Here is a 21,478-nt window from a genome sequence, read left to right as displayed (position 1 = left end):
GCCGGCTCCGGTGTGATTTGCACTGTGGGCGGAGCTTAGCGCTGCCAGAACGATCAGAGCTCTGAACTGTGCATGCGCAGCTAGAAAAAAATTGGAAAAAGCGTACCCATATCAGATTGCTCCCAAGCTGCAGAAAGCAGAGAAAGTGGCCAGGGAGTGAAAAGCAGGAGCAAGGGTGTATCTTTTGGGGGTGGGGGGGTGGTGGAATGCTCTGACCGGCCTCCTCACTCCTCCCCCTTCCCAGAGGATGATCTGGGTCAGAGAGCCTTGCAGGTTCTGAACCCGCTTCGGAGGTTCCCCTGCAAAATAAAAATCGGCTTTGGATTTTTATTTAGCAGGTCACTTACAATGCAGTGCCGGAATGCGTTAAATGCCCGACACTCATCGGGCATGAATTTTTGGTAAAATCAGGTCCATCATGTCAGTTGTCAATTGTGACTTTGATAAGAGCTGTTTCTGTTTAGTTGTAATGGCAGAAACCAGATTGAAGGGATGGGAGTTCAGTCAAAAATGGTCACAGATTTGGGAGGTTCAAGGACTTGAGAGAGCAGAGAGAGGTTGGAGATGGGTAGCAGTTTGCAAGGACATTGAGGTTGACGCTCTTTTTGAGAGGGGTGATGACAGCAGATCTAAAGAGAGGGGCAGTTAAAGAGGAGAGAACCTCTAACAATATCAGCTAAATTGGAGATAAGGAGGGCAAGTTGGGTATTTGGCAGTTTAGTGAGAATAGGATCAAGGGAACAGAGCTGGGACTCGTGTGGTGTAGACCATAAGCAGTTTTTAAAAATGTATTCATGGGATAATGGTGTTACTGGCATTTGTTTCTCATTCCTAATTGTCCTAGAGAAGGTGGTGATGAGCTGTATTCTTGAAGTGCAGCAGTTTGACTGCTGCTGTGGAGAGACTATCAGGATTTTAACCGAGCAACAATGTCTAAACAATCTATTTTCTTTTCATTCTGCTAGGATTTCCTCATTCCAGGTTGCTTGGCAGTTTTGTCTGGCCAGGCTGCACTCCTTGGCTGTAATAAGAAAAAAGACATTTGGAATCATAAGCATGTAGTCCAATTCTACAAAATACTAAGGGATAAACATTGGGATCTGAAGTGGCATGTAGAAGGCTAGTCAGAACTTGTTTTGTCTGACAAATACTGTGACTAACTAATTTTAGGAAGCATGATGTGTCCATTATCTCATACTTCACTTTGAAGAAAAGTTGTAAGGTTTGAATGTGGGCTTCACTGGCAAGGCTGGTAATGATTACCCATTTCTAATTGTTCTAGGAAGATGGTGGTGGGCCACCTTGTTCTGTTGAAGTTTATGTATTGCAATTCCACAATACTGTATCAAACTGCTACAAATAAACAGAGAAACAGAGAGCAGGAATAGGTCATTTGGCCCCTTGAGCTTGCGCCATCATTATGATCATGGCTGACCATCCACCTCAATAGCTTGATCCCCCCCCCCCCCGCCATTCTTTGAATATCTTCTCTCCTATATCCAGCTCCTTCTTGAACACTTACAAAGTTTTGGCCTTAACTGCTTTTTGTGGTAGTGAATCACAGGATCACTCTCTGGGTGAAGAAATTTCTCATCTCAGTCCCAGAAGGTTTATCCTGTATCCTTGGACCATCATCCCTGGTTCTAGACAACCCCACCATCAGGAACATCCTCCTTGCATCTACTCTGTCTAGCTCTATAGGTTTCTATAAAACTTCCTCACCTGAATGACTTGCTAGACTGCTTCGGAGGGCACACTGATGTGGAACTGGAGTTATGTGTAAGGCTGGGTAAGGATAGCAGTTTTCCTTCCCAAACAAAAACTCATGAACCAGTTGACCTTTCAAAATAATTTAGTAAGATTGTTCTTTTTTCTTTTGTGAAACCAGCTTTTTACATCCTGATTTTTTTTTTAATTGGGTACCAATTGCTGAAATCATGGTGGGATGTTCTATTGATTTGTTAGTCTAAGCCATTTGGATCACTAGTCCAGTAAGATAACCATTACGTTATTCTCCCCAGCCCAGCTCCACAGATTGAAATAGCATGTGCAAAAGTACATGAATATCTGTCAGGTTATGCTGCATATCGTTTGATATTTCAAGCATAGGCAAACTCTTAAACGCAAACGAGTTAGACTGCTTACAGGAGCATCCAGTGCATCTATGACTATTGGCCTATTAGAGTATCTAAAGGAAGACCAAAACTTGGAACAGAGACAATATCGCTTGACGTTCAATATGCCCAAATTTAAAGCACATTATAATAAAGCGTTTCTGTTTTACAGGAGTTTTAAAATGAATTAACTTCCTGACTAGCACTGTCAGACCAACCTCAGTTTTTGATTTTGTGCGATTACTGCACATGGTCAAGAAGTGTGCCAATATTCTGTGTACACGCTCTTCTTAAGTTAACACCCAACCCACACAGGCAGTAAGGAATTAGTTATTGACGTTATTGAGGGCAAGCGAGACCCGAGCCTTAAAGGAAATGCACTTCCTTTTCACAGGTTATGTAGTCTGCTGCCTGCTTCTTGCCTCCAACCCCAAATCTATCGATTTTTTTTGCTGTGCAAGAAGGATTTGTCAAGCAGTGTGTGGATTAATCACAATGTACAATTTGTTATGAACGTAAGTTTGGCTGTTAATAGTTACATGCCTGACCACATTGGTCCAAAATCTGTAGTGTTGGTAGGAGAAATGCACATCCCCACCTTTTGCTGTTCAACATGGGCCATCTCACCTGCATGAAAAAGTAAAATCTACTTTAGCATGGAATAGGTTCTCCTTCAAGATACTCTTTACACCAACATACATGACCCATTCTTATGGAAAATGGATTTTTGTTAGCACATTTTCATTTAGCGTCTATTTTTGGGAACATATTAGATGCGCTAAACAAGGAACGGCTTTATAGCAAACAGCAATGCAGATAGAATGTTGAAGTATGTAACCAAACAGTCTAGTCATGGCTTAAACTGGAAAGCTTATCAAGGAAAGAACTTGGATTTATGTAGTGCGTTTCACAGGCAATGGGTTACTTTGCAAGTGTATTCACAGATGAAGTTGAAGGATAAATATTGACTAGGAAGCTGGGAGATTCCTCCAGCTACTCTTTCAAAACTGCTCTGGGATCTTTTACAATCTGAAAGGACAACACTTCAGTGCACCAGTGTCGACCTGAATTGTGTTCAAGACTTTTGTGTGCAACTTGAAAGCATAATTTTCTGATTTGTGGGCAAGGATGCTACCACTGAGCTGAGACTAATACTTTAGACTATTTCAGAGTATATTTGAAGTACAATATCACTGAAACATAAGCTAAACCTTCAGGACTCTGAGGCAATTCTGAGAAGAATCCCAATATTGACCTCCCATCAAGAACAAGAAGTTACAAGAAAAGACTGATTATATTTAGTTTTACACCAATACTGAGTAACAGTGGGACCTTAGGGTGCATGTCTAAAGATCTCTGAAGAGATCAAGTAGATAAGGTGATTAAGGTGTATGGGTTACTTGTATTTATTAGCCAAGACAAAGAATATAAGAGCAGCGAGGTTATGATGGCGCTGTATAAAATGCTGGTTAGGCCACAGCTAGACTGCTATGTGCAGTTCTGTTTATCACACTAGTAGGAAGGATGTGATTACACTGGAAAGACTGAAGAGGAGATTCACTAGAACATTGCTTGGGTTGGAGTGTTTCAGCTATGCAGAGATGCTGGTTAGGTTGTTTTCCCTAAAGCACAGAAGGCGGAGGATGGACCTGACTGAGATGTACAAAATTATTAAGGACATAGATAGGAAGAAACTTCTCCCCTTAGTAGGGAAGCCAATAATCAGGGGACGTAGATTTGTGGTATGGGGAAAGAGATTTAGAGGAGATTTGAAAAAATCATTTTGACCCAGAGGGTGGTGGGAATCTGGAACTCACTGCCTGAAAAGTTGGTAGAGGTCAGAACGCTCACAACATTAAGAAGCATTTGGATGAAGACTTGAAATGCCATTGCGTATAAGGCTGCAGACCTATGGGCCAAGTGTTGGAAAATGAGATTAGAATAGATAAGATTGTTGATTGCAGGTGTAGACATGATTGGCTGAAGGACCTCTTTCTGTGCTTAAAACACTGTGGGGCTGATCGTACTAGCTCGTCATGCTGGTCCATCGGTGCAGTGAGTCAGTAAGATCACGAGAGATGTGATAAACCAGGTTTGCACCAAGTTTCTCGCTTCTTGCGATCTTACCAGCCCTGATTGCCAGTGTTTCCTGGGCATGAGGCTTATTTTGATATTTAAATTCTTATTTAAATATTACTAGTGAGCTGGGATGGAATCATTTGAGGCTCACTTGCCTTAATGGCCCCGCTGGTGGGGGTCCTCACCGGCGAGCATTAGACCTGTTGTGATCGCCTTACTAGTAGGACTTGAAGTCCTCCTGGGTGGTTGGGGGCAGGGGCAAGCACTGCTAGTCTTGCACCCTGGCAGTGTCTGCTGGGTACCCTGACTCTGCTTGCTGGGCAGCGCCAAGGGGCGGAGCAATGACAGGGAGGTGAGAGGTACTCTGTATCAGGAGGCTGGGGGGCCATGACAGATCTGTGTCCCACGTACACAAATAGGCGAGAATAGACTCTGTCCACTTCCCATAATGCTGTAAACCACACTATTGCCTCTTTTTTTGGCAATAATGCCATACAATTGCACCTGAGAGCTCACCCACAAAATGGGTGCGATTCTGCCCCAAAAATGGGTGCAATTCTCTCCCATTTTCATGCTCGTTCGGCCTTAAAATTTTGTTATCTCATCTAAAGGATGGTATCTCTGGCAATGTAGTAAGGGAGGAAGTGTTAGGATTTTTAGGTAGCATTAAAACTGATAAATCTCCGTGGCCTGATGGCATTTATCCTAGGCTGCTTAGGGAGGCGAGAGATGAAATTACTGGGCCTCTGACGCAAATCTTTGTCTCTTCTTTGGACACAGGTGAGGTCTCAGAGGACTGGAGGATAGCGAACGTGGTACCATTGTTTAAAAAGGGTAGCAGGGATAACCCTGGTACTTATAGGCCAGTGAGTTTGATGTCAGTGGTAGGGAAGTTGTTGGAGAGGATTCTTAGGATGTATACGCATTTAGAGCGTTGCGATCTGATTTGGGATACGCAGCATGGCTTTAAGGGGAAGTCGTGCCTTACGAATCTGGTAGAATTTTTTGAGGAGGTGACAAAAACGGTCGACGAAGGACGAGCTGTTGATGTCATCTATATAGATTTCAGTAAGGCATTTGACAAAGTCCCTCACGGTAGGTTGGTTGAAAAGGTTAAGGCTCATGGAATACAAGGACAGGTATCGAGATGGATTGATATCTGGCTTGGTAATAGGAGAAAGTCTGACAACACCAGGTTTAAGTCCAACCGATTTATTTGATAGTAAACTCACTAGCTTTCGAGGTTTCCCTCTTCTTCAGGTGAATGGAGAGTTCTGGCCTCAGACAGAGCATATAAAGCACAGACAGTTTACAGATTACTGATTAGAATGCGAATCTTTGCACCTAACCTGCTGTTCAAGTCCTAAAGTGGCCGATAATGTGAGTGGAAGGAGCACTGATCACAGGTTAAAGAGATGTGTATTGTCTCCAGACAGTACAGTAAGTGAGGTTTTGCAAACCCAGGCAAGTCACGGGGATTACAGTGCGACATGAACCCAAGATCCCTATTGAGACCGTCCTCATGTGTGCGGAACTTGGCTATCAGTCTCTGCTCAGCGACTCTGCGCTGTCGTGAAGGCCGCCTTAAGCATTCTCCAAGACGGTCTCAACAGGGATCTTGGGTTCATGTCGCACTATCTGTAACCCCTGTGACTTGCCTGGGTTTGCAAAACCTCACTTACTGTACTGTCTGGAGACAATACACATCTCTTTAACCTGTGATCAGTGCTCCTTCCAATCACATTGTTGGCCACTTTAGGACTTGAACAGCAGGTTAGGTGTAAAGATTTGCATTCTAATCAGTAATCTGTAAACTGTCTGTGTTTTATATGCTCTGTCTGAGGCCAGAACTCTCCATTCACCTGAAGAAGAGGGAAACCTCAAACTAGTGAGTTTACTATCAAATAAATTGGTTGGACTTAAACCTGGTGTCGTCAGACTTTTTACTGTGTTTACCCCAGTCCAACGCCGGCATATCCACATCTTGGTAATAGGAGACAGAGAGTAGTCGTGGAAGCGTCTTTTTCTAGCTAGAGGTCTATCACTATTGGTGTGCCGCAGGGCTCAGTACTGGGACCTCTTCTATTTGTAATATACACCAATGACTTGGAAGAGGGAGTACATGGTGTGATCAGCAAGTTTGCAGATGACACGAAGATGGCTGGACTTGCAGACAGTGAGGAGCAGTGTCAGGCAATACAGCGGGATATAGATAGGCTGGTATATTGGGCAGATAAATGGCAGATGGAATTTAATCCTGATAAATGTGAGGTGATGCATTTTGGAAGAAATAATGTAGGGGGGAGTTGTACGATAAAGGGTAGACCTATTAAGAGTATAGAAACGCAGAAGGACCTGGGGGTGCAAGTGCACAAGTCTTTGAAGGTGGCAGTACAGGTGGAGAAGGTTGCGAAGAAAGCTTAGGGTATGCTAGCCTTTATAGGAAGGGGTATAGAGTACAAGAGCTGGCATCTAATGTTGCAGTTGTATAGAATGTTGGTTAGACCGCATTTGGAGTACTGCGTCCAGTTCTGGTCGCCTTACTACTGGAAGGACGTGGAGACCCTGGAGAGAGTGCAGAGGAGGTTTACCAGGATGTTGCCTGGTATGGAAGGGACTGGGTTATGAGGAAAGATTGGGCAAATTGGGGCTGTTTTCCTTAGCAAGACGGAGAATGAGGGGAGATCAAATAGAGGTGTATAAGATTAAGAAGGGTATAGATAGAGTAAACAGTGGTAAGCTTTTTCCCAGATTCGAAACTAATATTACGAGGGGCCACGGGCTTAGGGTGAGGGGGGGCAAGGTATAATTTGGATGTTAGAGGGAGGTTTTTCACACAGAGGGTCGTGGGGGTATGGAATGCACTGCCAAGTAAGGTGGTGGAGGGAGGCACGCTGGAGTTATTTAAGGGATACTTAGGCACATGAGTAGAATAGAGATGGAGGGATATAGGAGACTGTTTTAAATAAGGATCAAGAGCCTTGGTACATTCCTGGGAATCAATTGATTCCTATGGATCTTCCAACATATTTTCTGGCTCACTTGTTTTACACTTGAACTTATAGGGATTCCCTTGAATGTTTGCGTAAGATGTGCATGTTATTGTTGTTTTTCTGTTTTAATCCACAGGTCCGCCTTGTTGCCTAACAAGAGGCATACACGCGGTGGGTCGTGCAAGGGCTGCTCTTGGATGTTTTGAGAGTAGTCTAGTGCTTCACATCGTTAGTGTACACTTAAACTGGACCAGCTGATGGGCAACACGACAGCTCAGTGACTATCACTGTCTGCTGTGCAGATACATGGATTTGGGCCAGTATCTGTGGGAGTTTGCGCATTCTCCCCGTGCTTGCGTGGGTTTTCTCCTGGTACTCCGGTTTCCTCCCACACCCCCAAAGATGTGCTCTTAGGCTGATTGGTGAAACAAAATTGTCCCTAAATTAGTTTCCCCTCAATCTGGTTTCCAATGTGGAGTGCCATAAGCGTAGACAAAGGTCATGGGTGGAAGAGGGAACTCACAATGTTAAAATGGCGGCGCGGGCTCATTGGGCCGAAGGGCCTATTTCCCGTGCTGTGTTGTTCTTTGTTCTTTGTACTCTCTTTAATGTTGCACTGATGTGCTAGCCTCAGTTACATGCTTGAGCTCTGATGTACGGTTAAACCCACAGCGTTCTGATCAACTGAGGCAGGCTAACATAAATTGGATGATTTTATTGAGTCTTTAGTTTCACAAGTCTTCAAGAACAAATTATTAAGTTCAACATAAAATCAGTGTGATTTCCATGGCGCAAAGTGTTTTGTTTTGAATTTTATTTCTGATTGTTGACCAAACTTGACTGATTAAAATTAAAATATTTTGCATATTAATAGAATTTTACATTGTGAAGAATATTTGTTTCTAATATTTTTACTGGATTCACACCAAGAGTTTGATCGACATGAAATCATGATCTATGAGGAAGTAGCAAGGATGCCACCTTTTCAGAGGAAGACGCTGGTGTTGATAGGAGCGCAAGGTGTGGGACGACGGAGTTTAAAAAACAGGCTCATCGTACTGAATCCCATGCGATTTGGAACGACAGTACCATGTAAGTTTGTTTAAACTGATAGAAATTATGTTTTGTTTGGGATGAAAATTGTTCTTTTCCTTCCTACTACAGTTAAAAGTGCACAATCGTCAGTTTTCAGGGCAATATTGTTAGGGATTTATCTATCAAGTGAACTGTGAGCATGCAACAGAGTGACTAAGATACTGTAGTCTTTGGCAAAAACTGCACCCCAATCTTTCGCCTGAGATCTCAAAGTCAGCAATAACTGAATCTCTGGCAATCTACATCCTACTACTTGGTGTAATATATTGGAGCTGAGACAGTTCCTGTCAGCTTCCAGTTTGCAGGTCCTAATCGTCTCCTATTCACCATGAATGTGTAATCTCTCTATACCTCCATCCTACATCAGGACAGCCTGAGAGCTCTTTGCTTCTTTCTTAAAAAGAGGCCTGAATAATTCCCATCCACCACCGCTCTCCTCTGCCTGGCTGAACTTGTTCTATCTCTCAACAACTTCTCCTTTAACTCATCCCACTTTCTCTAAATCAAAGGAGTAGCAATGGGTACCCGCATGGGTCCTAGCTACACTTGTCTCTTTGTGGGGTATGTGGAACATTCCTTGTTTCAGGTGTATCCAGGTCTCCTCCCACAACTCCATTACCATTATCTACCAATATCCATTACAAATCCACTCACTCCTACAGTGATCTGGAGCTATCACACCCTACATCCTGTAAAGATTCCATCCATTTCTCTTGCCTCCATCATATTTGTTCCGATGATGCCACTTTCCAAAGTGGTGCTTCTAAGATATGTTCCTTTTCCCTCAACCATGGATTCCCATCCACAGTTGTCGACAGGGCCCTCAACAGCGTGCAGTCCATCTTCTGCCAGGACCCTCACCCCCTCCTCTCCCTCCCAGAGTCCTGGTTCTCACATTTCACCCCACCAGCCTCCACATGCAAAGCATAATCCTCCGCCATCTTCGCCAACTCCAGTGTGATGCCACCACCAAACCATCTTCCCTTCACTCCCTCTGTCAGCATTCTACAGAGACCATTCCCTCTGGGATAACCTAGTCTGCTCCTCCACTATACCCAATGCCTCTCTCCACTCATGGTACTTTCCCATGCAGTTGCAGAAGATGCAACACCTGTCCCTTTACTTCTATGCTTACCATCCAAGCAACCAGAAGGTCAGGGTCCTGATTAATGCACAGACTGAAGGCGCTCAGCAAAGCGATCTCCCAGTCTACGCTTGGTCTCTCCGATATAGAGGACACCACATTGGGAGCAGCAATTGCTCACAGCTTCTCTGCTGTTTGGCCATTCACACCCTTTATTCTCTCTGGACAGCCATTAGCAGTCTTTTCCCCTGGTTTCAATGGCTCATCTTTCATTTCTTCACCCTGCAATATAAATATCTCCCACTTTCTATGCCTTTTAGTTTTGACAAAGGGTCGTCTGGACTTAAAACGTCAGCTGTTTTCTCTCCTTACAGATGCTGCCAGACCTACTGAGATTTTCCAGCATTTTCTCTTTTGGTTTCAGTCCCTTTCAGCTCTCATTTAGCATCCCCACTTCTGGGCAGTTAATGAGAAAGATAACACTTGTCCCAAATCTGGGCTTATGAGGATACTTCAATCCACCGCTCAGTCTAACCACCTCCATTTCTGTCTTGAAGATCAATTAACCCCACTTGGACCACAGATTGAACCTGGGATTATCCTGGTTGTATACTTATTAAAGTGGGTCAATTAACCAAAATCTTCAGGTTTTAATATATAGGCAACAGTTGGGACATCAGTCCTATGCATTATTTTGACCCACCCAATAGGAAGTAGTTACAAAGTTACAGAAATCAAAGTTTATCTTGGAAATGCATTTCTAGGCTGCAAAGGTTAGGAAAGTTATATTTTCAGAATAATTTATTCTGGGCTATTTTCTCATATTCCCACATAATCTTTCACAACATGGCAGACTTGTTACTGGAATGGTCTAACACCTACAAAAGGCACCAGATTAGGCAAGGTCAATTTTGGATTTATCATGAATTGTAATCTAACAACATTGAACTCTTGAACTATTCTGGTTTTCATGAATCTGAATAGTTTAATAAATGTGAGAAGACTGTACTTTCTGTCTGCGATTATGTTAGTGACTTGGAATTTGACAACAAAAACTTGCATTTATATAGTGTCTCTTAACATTAAAATGTCCCAAAAGAGATGTAAAGCAGTACATTTCAGTCGGAAGAGTGAGGAAAAGTACAGAATAAAGGGGGCTCTAATGGAGACGCAGGAACAGAGTGTGCTTGGGCACAAATTGTTGAAAGTGACAGGGCAAGTTGAGAAAGTGGTTACAAGGGCATAGAGAATCCTAGGTTTTATAAATTGGGTTGTAGAGTACAAAAGGAAGCAGTAATGAACTGTTATGAAATACTGGTTTGGCCTTGACTGGAATTTTGTGTCACACTTTAGCAAGCAATTAAGACATAGAGGGTGCAGAAAGGATTTACAAGAATGGTTGTACAGTTGAGGAACTTAATTTTCATGGAAGTATTGAAGAAGTGGGGTTGTTCTTCTTGGAGGAAGGTTGAGAGGAAAATTTGATAGACATATTCAAAATCATGAAGGGACCAGACAGAAGAGATTGGAAGAAACAGTTCCCATTGGTGGAAGGTTCAAGTGGATGCTGATTTAAGGTAACCAACAAAAGGACCAATGCCAACCTACGACAAAATACTTTTACTCAGTAACTGATTAGGATCTGGAATGCATTGCCTTACAATGTGGTGGAAGTAGATTAAATTGTAGCATTCAGAAATGAATGGGATTGGACCTGAGAAGAGAAAATTGCATGAGAAGGGCAGGGGAATGGGACTAGCTGAATTACTCTTGCAACAAGTCGGTTTAGTGGATTAAAAGGGGAGAAGCAGTTGAATCCATTATCTCATAATCTTGATGAAGACATCTAAATGAGTTCATCAAATGAGTTATACTGCTGCTTTTGAAGTAATCTTTAAACGTTAAGAAATCAGGAATGCAAGCCAGTTAGAACATATAGTAATTGGAAAAATATTGTGAGATTTGGTGGTTGTAGAAGTGTTAAACACTGAACCTCCTTTGTTAATTTTCCTTTCTTTCCATCTTCAGCAAATTTGTCAAGGCTGTTTATGGATCATCGATATTTATAAAAAGTTGCTGACAGAAAAAAAAATAGAAATAATGAATTGAAGAATTTTAAAATGTGTGGAATTTTCTTGTATTTATTGCAGTTACTTCAAGGAAACCAAGAGATGATGAACTAGACGGGCACGCCTACAGATTTGTGTCAAGGGTGGAAATGGAAATGGACATAAAGGGCAGCAGATACCTGGAACATGGGGAATATGAAGGAAATCTCTATGGGACAAAGATTGACTCAATCCATGAAGTTGTTAGTACAGGAAGAATGTGCATTTTGGATATTAATCCACAGGTAGAGAAATATCGGGTAATGAATAAGACAATTTGATAACAAGATTAATTGCATAGTATGACAGCTGCATAGTAAACCAAGGAATTTTAATTGAATGTAGTACAATGACATTTTAGGATTTTTAGAACCTAAACCTTTGTGCAGCAGTTTCTGTTGTATTATTCTTGAGGCAAAATCAACATCTTAATTGGATGTCCAAACTGCAACTTCGCTTAACTTAGCAGTCCATCTTTTCATTCGCATCCACGTTAATCAGTTGTTTTACTCACACAGATTCAATCAATTGTGTATTTTTGAATGATAAGTAATAGATTTGATAACAAATCGGAACAGGAAAATGTTCTAATAAGGGGTTTTTTGAGGTAGAAGATGTGTATCATTGGTTAGAAATTCTGTTACGTTGCATTTGCTTAGCAAGAAATTGTTTCAGACTTTTCCTCTAGAATTGAAATGCATTGCAATCAGCTCATGAGCAGAAGGGTAAGGGATTATGTTAATGGATGTGGAATTGGTGGAGCAGAAAAATCTTCTTCTCAACTCAGTGCTTCAGCTTTTTTTTAAATTGTCCCCCTTCTTCCCACCTGAAGCCATTGCTACTGCAAGAGTTTTTTATTGGCACCAGTATCTCTCCCAAATGGCTGCTTTTCATGTGGGAACCTAGCCAATGAGTACTGGCAGGTTATTTGAAAATGGAAGCCTGATATTAATCACAGTTGATGCAGATCTTGTTCTCCTAGGATAGCAATTTGGAACAATATCCTTGGCTGATTTTCTGTTTTCTCCCTGCTCCCCCCCCCCCTTCCGTAGTACAGGGATGTTGGAAGCAAATGGTATTATCCCTCTTGCCACAGCTCTTGAAATCAACTAATCTGGCTAAAACAGGATATTTAGAGTGGGGCCCTCTAGTTTGTGTGGCTCAGATGTCATTGATTTGTGCTTTACTATCTATCTTGTGTGTTTTTAATACTCATGCCTTGCTGCCAGTACATCGTTGCTTAGTATCTATGTCTTACAGGCGCTGAAGATACTGAGGACGGCTGAATTTATGCCGTATATTGTGTTTGTTGCTGCTCCTGAATTAGAAACACTACGTGCCATGCACAAAGCAGTCATTGATGCTGGAATTACAACTAAACTTCTGACAGTAAGGAGCCCTTAAATTTTCACAGCTTTACATTTTAGAATACTGGCCTTAATTATTTAATCATTAATTGTCTTCACACTTTTGGCTAAACCAGAAAGTACTGTTTGCTGCCACTCCATAATGGATTGCAATCAGTGTAAATAAAGTAACGCTAATAATATAACAAAGTGGTACTCTATGTTAACTTTCTTGTCACCAGTTAGCTGTAACAATTTATTAATTATTGAGTTGTGCAGCCATGTTTTTCCCTCATTTCCTGTCTTTGTCTGTGCCTTTTCATCCAGTCAATTCTCATTTACAGTTAACATGTCAATTATTCATTTTCCATGCATTAATTTTCTATTCATTTATCTACAGGATACAGACTTGAAAAAGACAGTTGATGAAAGTGCTCGAATCCAAAGAGCATACAGCCACTACTTTGATTTGACTATTGTCAATGATAACTTGGACAAAGCTTTTCAAAAGTTACAGACTGCAATAGAGAAGCTCTTTATAGAGCCACAGTGGGTCCCAGTTAATTGGGTATACTAGTAATTTGAAGATTAAACCCTATTTTGGCATGTGAATAAGTAAAATAATTGAATAACAATGTCAAATTTGGCAGAACAGATGCAGAAGCAGGAAAGCTCTGATGTATCTCATGCCTTTATATTCTTTGTAGGTTCTGTTTATAGTACACTATTTTGGCTTTTTATATAAATAACTGAAGGGAAAGTGTTCTTATAAATGTAATTTATTTTAATTTTTCTAACTTTTTACAAATGGTCTTTGTATCCATACATATCAAGTGAAGGAAAACAAGTTGCAAGAAAAACCTTTTTTCATTTTTTTTCATTTTTGCCTTCAAAAACCTAGGTTAAAGACACACATTCAAGTTCTAAGCATTTTGATGCAAAGTGAAGTTTCTCTTTTCATATTCGAAAGTGGTAACTTGTTAACGAAACCTCCACTGTACATTTCAACTGAAGTTTTGCATCAGAATGATGTATAATGTATTGTTCCTATTATAGATACAGAGTAATAGAACATGGTCTTCAGGAGTTTAGCATGACTATACTACATTGTTGAAAAGGTTAGCATAAAGCTTCAGTCTATTCCTAAAGTGTAAGTGCCATTACACATTTGACAATGTATAAACTTAATATCACTGGCCCCATCCATCCAAGCTGTAATTTTATTTTTTACATTCCAGCTTTGCTCTACATCTTTCTGCTTTAAGTTGGGTTTGGGTATCTCCTGCTGTGAGAGTAATTGAAATGGACATCCTCAAGTATACCATGTTGTATGGCTGATTATATTTTCTATGGTAGGGATGTATCATTCACTTAATCCTACTTTGTCAATAGCAACTTGATTTACATAACATCTTTAATGTAGTAAAAAGTCCCACGTTGTTTTACAAGCACCTCTTATGCTAGTTATGAAATGCACTGAAAGATTTATTTTAAAAGTGAATGCAATAATCACCAATACCTTCCGCAGTGGCTGAAACATCTCTGAGTCTTCTGCTGAATTTTGTCAGGGGGGTAATGTTCACTGAGTCATTGATTGGGGTGCACCATAGCTGCAGCCTAGGTTCCCTCCAAGGCCCCACGTACCGATTTCCTGAGCAAAGGCCCAGGCCAGGCTGGGAGGAGAGTGACCGCTAACATTTCCACAATTATGTTAAAGCTACTCAGTAAAATTTATTAACATCAATCCCAGCTGAGTTCCTAGAATATCTTTAATTTCTCCATTTTTCTTGGATCTATGATGGGTAACGTGATTGAAAATGATAGTTGTTTACCTGGATGGAATTCAAAATCATGTGAGATTTGAAGCCAGGCCTTTATTCGTTCCCACAGTGTACACTGAGCTTCTTTATTACTATAATCATTTTCACAATTATGATCCAGAATTTCCTCACGTAATATGAAATGCCGTGGCCATTTGTGCCCATACAGCACTAAAATTAAAACGAGTACTTACCCACTGTACTAGTTATTTAAATTACTTGTTATTATTACTACCACCCTGCCCCAATGCCTAATACTGCATATCACAAAAATAGAATATTTAGAGCCTGTCCTAGCTGCTGTCACCAATTTATTCTTCCACTTCTTTCATTAGTTTCCGTCACAGTACCCAGCTCCCTGTAGAATTATGAACTGGGCTTTGGGGCTGGATCCCACTTGCAAGATCTTCTGGATGTGCTGAAGTCCAACCCCTCCCTGTCCTTAGCATAGCAGGCGAGCTATGCAAAAGCCTGTAGACTTTGGCAGAGCTGGAGATCCTGCTGGTTGCATATGGCACGCTGCAAGAGTCATGGGAAAACCCACTGGGGTGGGTAGGGGTGCAGAAAATTTTGGCCTAGTATCCACTCTCTGCTTCTTCACATGTGGTGTGACTTTGAGGTCTTTAATGTTGCAGCAAGACTGGAGTTGCTATTTTATTACTAATAATGGTATTGCGTTTTTGTCGATGTATAAACTTCTCCATAGAATAAGGTTTCTGAGTTAATTTACAAAAAAAATTCTATCTGTCCAACCAGTCAGGACTGGCCAGCAACTACCTCTTATGGTGCCCAGTCTTTAAATAATTTTGGTTGATTTTTAGTGAAATCTGGACTTCTGAAATGGAATGGAATGATAGACTGTAACCTTATCTGTTTTCCATCAGCTCTGCTCTTTTTGGCTGACTCCACTCAACTGAAGACTGTATACAAGAACTTGCATCCCTATAATCAATTTAATAAGGTTATTTGACCATCTTTGGGCTTCACTGATTGCCCTCAATATTTATAGTTGTATTACACTTCTTTTATCAGACCATTCCTGTTGATTTTTAAAAAAAGGTTTTGCAATTGCAGATTTGTTGTAACATGAACCTTTTGTACATTCTCTGTTGCTACTAGAACTGTTGTGTAACTTATTGCCCATTGATAGATCTTTAAATATTTGCCCTGAAACATAGAAACAAGTGAAAAGAGGAAATGGAAAGCTTTCACTCTTCCTATAAAGTTTACACAGAGAAATATTTTAGTATTTCAAGAATTCCAGTATTTGTATTTTGTTTGTTTAGTTGTGGTGAAATTAAGCATATTTGAATGTGTGATTGAGATAAGGATGTTCATTTTAGCTGCAGTTCCTTTAAAATATGTTATCAATGAATTGTGCTGGTAATTATGTTATGGATGAGTTTGTTCTGTGTTGAAGCATATTTGCTAATCTATCTTTTTAAATTGTAAAATTGTTCTTTTTATATTTTATCTGAAGTGTTATTTTCTGTCTGAGTGTTTGTATGTTTTTCTCGTTCTCCATCTTGCTCCTTCCCCACTTCCTCATAGGAATTGCTTAGATGAGAATACAGGATTCTTTGTTTATAATCATTCACCACATTTCTTTCCCCTTAACACTAAAAGAAAGGCTTGTGAATTAAGTTAGGATGACTTATGCCTTCTGCTGCAGGGAGAGTAAAAAAAGGCAAATAAATTGCAATTGTTAACATATGTGAAGTTAACATTGAAGCTCATGAAATTTACATTCAGTAGTCTTGTACATTTAGTGGAAAGATTATTTTGGGCTGAATGCTTGTAAGAATGTGAATGAAGGTGAAGGCTTGGGTACAAACAGTTCATATGTATTAACTAATAATCTGATTTGAAAGTACTAAAATAACATGGGATAGGTACAAATTATTTTGGAGAGGGAAGGAGAATAGTTAAATTGTGGTTGTTTGAGTGAATCAAGATCCTACAAAGTAATTTCAGCAGATTGATAGGTAATGCTTAACACTGATCTTTAGACTTTGCAGTGTGACACACTGATTAGATAAATAGTAAGAAAAAGGAAAGATGATGCAAGAGGGAAGGAATCTTATTTCTGGGCTATTGGGACCAGTTCTGGAAAATATTATCTGGTACAGGATGGACAAGTTTATTCTGAGCAGGTATGAGCCTTTGCCCTTCATTGGGTGAGTAGCCATTGTTATGACCGAAGATTTAAACTGATGATGGTGGAGAACAGACAGGTTGAGATATGTAGAAAAGATGAAAGAAAAACAAATTTATCAAGAACAAGTTGGGACAAGGATTAAAATGAGAGACACTGATGGGCTTACTGTGTGTGTGTGTGTGTGTGTGTGTGTGTGTGTGTGTGTGTGTGCGCGCGTGCGTGCGTGTGCATGCGTGAAAGCACAGAGGAGATGGTGTAAAATGTAATATTTAGTTTCAGGTAATTAATCAAAAGAATGGTAGTCATAGAGATGTACAACATCTGGAGAAACATTGGATTGCCCAACAGCAGAGCATTGGTAATGTAACTGAACTACACAAAGCTCACCATGGCATTTGTACAGTTTGAATTCAGTTTAATAAGAAATAAAAGCCTGGTATCAGTAAAAATGACCATGAAGCTGTTAAAATCAACTGTTTCACTCTTACCACCTCTGGCACATCTTGATGTCAATCTCAATATAGTTGACGTAAATATCTTCTGCAGAAGCAGAAGAAAGACACACAAGGAGAAGCAGTGTTGTGATCCAGTTAGGGACTGTTAACCTCTAAAGAAAAATCCAAATACCCAGTTATTTGAGCAATAAAACTATACCATAAAATGTCATGTTTTTAAAGAAAACAAACTTTATTGAAATAAAATGGAATAAACACCATTGCTAATGCAAGCAAATGCCATGCACTTAGATTTACATCTTACATCTACCCCAACCCCCAAGAATTATCTGGTATCTAAAGTACATCGTAAAGTACATTGTACTTCTGTGAGGGTCAACCAAACATAAGCTACAATCCTCTGGAAATTAATTCTCCTAACTTTGAGCTCTCCTCAGAAGAAAATGTTAATTTATTATCTCTTACCTGTGGACGCTGCAATCCCTTGTTCTGGTTTCTTTTTTCAATATTTTCAAGCTAATGTGCTTGTTATTTTCTTTTGCCACAAGACTCTTTGAGGATTATTGTCAATTTTTCCAATAGCTTCAAACTAGGCAATGTTCTAGCTTCTTTTCCCTCATGGAATCCAAACTGAATGTAAGCCCTACCAACATTCCATGCAGCAGATGAAGAAGTTAGCTTTTCTTTTGCTTACAGTGCGTATCTAAACAACTGCTATTTACTTTGGCTGTCTTCTCTCAGTGGACTGCAAACTGCACATATCAGATCCAAGTTGCAGTTAAAACTAAAAACAAAAACATCACTTTGGACTGCCTTTACTGAAAATATTGCAGATGTTATGTCTCCAGTTCTTTAACTAAGTAAGCTCACCAGCTACTTCATGATCTTACCCCTCAAACTGTTAACCGCTTAAGAAGCCTCAACCTTTTAAGGGTAATGAACTCCACGTTTATCAGTTTCTCAACCAGAAACCCTGATTTCCTGCAGTTAAAACATTAATTCCTTAAACTGAGAGTTATATTCTAAAACACCTGAACAATGAACTTGATGGTATGAATAACTTGAGGTTTGGAGACATGACAAAGGTAAATTTTGTTTTAGATAGTAAGAGGCATAAAAGAAATCATACATTTACAGCTTAAAGCATGTAAATTGCTGAAAAAGTCGGACAGGTAAAAATGAAAGCCGGAAAATGACTAGGCTTCAACAGTTCTGGAGCCTAGGAGAAGATAAAAATAGCAGGTTGACACTGATTTTGATGGGGCAAGTGGATAAAAGGGCTATTAAGCAAACTGAGTTTGATCAAACTATTTCCACTAGTTGGAGATTTTAGAACTAAGAGATGTAGTCTAAAAATTAAGGCCAGACCATCCAGGAGAGATGCCCGGAAGCACTTCTACACACACGTTGTTCATTGGAGTGAGCGGAGAGAAGGTTACACAGAGTAAAGGTAAGCAATTGCCTTTGTAAAGATTTTCGCGGGCTTTTTAATGGAATTTCTGCTTTAATAATTAAACAGAAAGTGGGCCGCGGAGCTTTGTGGGAAGGGATTTTTTACCGCGCAAAGTATAAAAGGAGGGTTGCAGTAGACAGCAGGCAGTGGAGTGAGAGGGAAGCAGAGTGAGCTGGAGTACTGTGTGCAGTTTTGGGCACCGCACCTGCGCAAAGATATTTTGGCCTTGGAGGGAGTGCAGAGGAGGTTTACTAGGCTGATACCGGAGTTGAGGGGGTTGAGCTATGAGGAGAGGCTGAATAAACTGGGCTTGTACTCGTTAGAGTTGAGAAGAATGAGGGGAGATCTCATTGAAACGTATAAGATGATGAATGGGATGGATAGGATAGAGGTGGAGAGACTCTTCCCACTCAAAAAAGACAGTAGGACTAGGGGGCACAGCCTCAAGATAAAAGGGGGGCAGTTTAGAACGGAGTTGAGGAGGAACTTCTTCACTCAAAGGGTGGTGAATCTCTGGAATTCTCTGCCCGTTGAAGTGGTGGAGGCTGCCTCGCTAAATATTTTTAAGACGCGGGTTGATGGGTTTTTGATAAGAGAGGGGATTAAGGGTTATGGGGAGAAAGCGGGAAAGTGGAACTGAGCAGCGACAGATCAGCCATGATCTTATTGAATGGCGGGGCAGGCTCGAAGGGCTAGATGGCCTACTCCTGCTCCTATTTCTTATGTTCTTATGTAAGGGCTTTCGCTCACAGGGCTTGGGAGAAAAGGGCAAGGTAAGTCTAAATTCTTAACTGTGTTTAGAATTCACTAGGGGACTGAGATGGAGGAACATGTGATGTGCTGTTTCTGCATGATAGTGACCGTGTCTGCAGTAAGTGCTGGTTGCTTGAGGAGCTCCAGCTCAAAGTAGACGAGCTGTCTGAGCTTCAGACACTGAGGCTCATCAGGGAGGGTAAGTGTAACCTGGATAATGGGTTACAAGACAAATTCAAACCCCCTAAACTGATTAACTCTGAGGGTCAGGAACAGGAAGGGGTTGCTGAGGGGAGGAAGGATGAGAGGGTGAGTGTATGGGAAGGAGGGGGGTGTGGGGATGAAGGATGAGAGGAAGGAGGGGAGTGGGGGGAGGAAGGATGAGAGGAAGGAGGGGGGTGGGGGGAGGAAGGAAGGGGGGACCCAAAAGCCTTAGCCCCTGAATCTGCACAACAGGTTTGAGATTCTTGCTCCCAGTGTGGACAAGAACGAGGGCTGCAAGGTTGACGAGCAAACTGCCCACAGTATAGTGGTGCAGACAGAGGTCGAAGTGGAAGAAGTAAAGAGGAATGTAGTGGTAATTGGGGACAGTATAGTTAGGGACATTGACACTGTCCTTTGTGACAAGGATAAAGAATACCGAAGGGTGTGTTGTCTGCCTCGTGCTCGGGTCCAGGATGTCTCGTCTGGGCCGCAGAAGAACCTGGAGTGGGAGGGTGAGAATCCGGTCATTGTGATTCATGTGGGTGCCAACAACATAGGCAAAATAGGAACTAAGGATCTGCAGAGGGAGTATGCAAAGCTGGGAACCAAATTAAAAAGCAGAACCGACAAGGTGGTTATCTCTGGATTACTACCTGAACCACGTGCAAATTGGCACAGGGTAAATAGGATTAAGGAGATGAATGGGTGGCTCAGGGATTGGTGTTGGAGGAATGGGTTTGAATTTATGGGGCATTAGTACCAGTATTGGGGCAGATGGGACCTGTTCAGATGGGATGGTCTTAATCTGAATCGTGCCGGGACCAGAGTCCTGGCGAATTGTATAACTAGGACTGTAGATAGGGCTTTAAACTAATTGTGGCGGGGGAGGGGGGGTGTGGAGAATTACAAAATCTAAAGTAGAGGGTACGTGTGCAGCTAAATGTTGAGGATGTCCCACTAATAAAAGGAGTACAGGACATGAGAGAGGTTAGTAGCGTTTCTACAAATAAGGTCCAGATGAAGGCTGGTATAAAGACAGTTTACCTGAATGCACAAAGCATTCGCAACAAAGTGAATGAGCTGATGGCACAAATCAACACAAATGGATATGATCTAGTGGCCATTACGGAAACGTGGTTGCAGGGTGACAGGGACTGGGAGCTGAATGCCCAGGGGCATCAGGTGTTTAGGAAGGATAGACGGGAGGAAAAAGGGGGTGGGGTAGCTCTTAATTAAGGATAATATCAGGGCAATAGTAAGGGAGGATATAGGCTCCAAAGAGCAAAACGTGGAATCGTTGTGGGTGGAGATAAGGAATCGTAAGGGGAAGACACTGGTGGGTGTGGCCTATAGGCCCCCAAATAATAACTTTTGAGGGGGGGTAGGCTATAAACAAGCAAATAATTGATGCATGCAGAAACAGAATGGCGATAATTATGGGGGATTTTAATCTGCATATTGATTGGATGACCCAAGTCAGACGCGGTGGGCTTGAGGAACAGTTCTTGGAATGCTGTCGGGATAGTTTCCTTGAACAGTATGTGACGGAACCTATGAGGGAGCAAGCTATCTTTAGATCTGGTGTTGTGTAACGAGGTAGGTAGAATTAGGGATCTTGTGAGGGATCCTCTCGAGACGAGTGATCATAGTATGATTGAATTTCTGATGCAGATGGAGGATGAGAAAGTAGGGTCCCAAATCTGTGTCCTCTGTTTAAACAGAGGGGAGTATGATAGGATGAGAGCGGAATTGGCGAATGTAGATTGGGGACGCAGATTGATTGGTAGGACGGCTGAGGAACAGTGGAGGATTTTTA

The 21,478-nt window shown here is 41.4% G+C and overlaps 1 protein-coding gene across 10 annotated transcripts in view; it reads left to right on the top strand.

Annotated features, from left to right (window-relative positions):
• pals2a (protein associated with LIN7 2, MAGUK p55 family member a) overlaps positions 1-14,923 on the top strand; it is a 228,761-nt gene extending 213,838 nt beyond the window's left edge. For all 10 annotated transcript variants that reach the window (XM_080206828.1, XM_080206864.1, XM_080206837.1 and 7 more), the window contains 4 exons: positions 8,117-8,278; positions 11,516-11,718; positions 12,734-12,862; positions 13,220-14,923. In XM_080206828.1, coding sequence (XP_080062954.1) covers positions 8,117-8,278; positions 11,516-11,718; positions 12,734-12,862; positions 13,220-13,396 — 671 coding nt within the window. In that variant the 3' untranslated portion in view covers positions 13,397-14,923. The remainder of the gene's footprint in view (positions 1-8,116; positions 8,279-11,515; positions 11,719-12,733; positions 12,863-13,219) is intronic.
• Positions 14,924-21,478: the final 6,555 nt, after the last annotated feature.

The sequence above is a fragment of the Carcharhinus amblyrhynchos genome, chromosome 2 (assembly GCF_965287045.1).
Source record: "Carcharhinus amblyrhynchos chromosome 2, sCarAmb.v2.hapA, whole genome shotgun sequence".
NCBI classification, from domain to species: Eukaryota; Metazoa; Chordata; class Chondrichthyes; order Carcharhiniformes; family Carcharhinidae; genus Carcharhinus; species Carcharhinus amblyrhynchos.
Note: the sequence above shows the minus strand (reverse complement) of the source record. Positions and strands in the feature narration are given on the sequence as shown.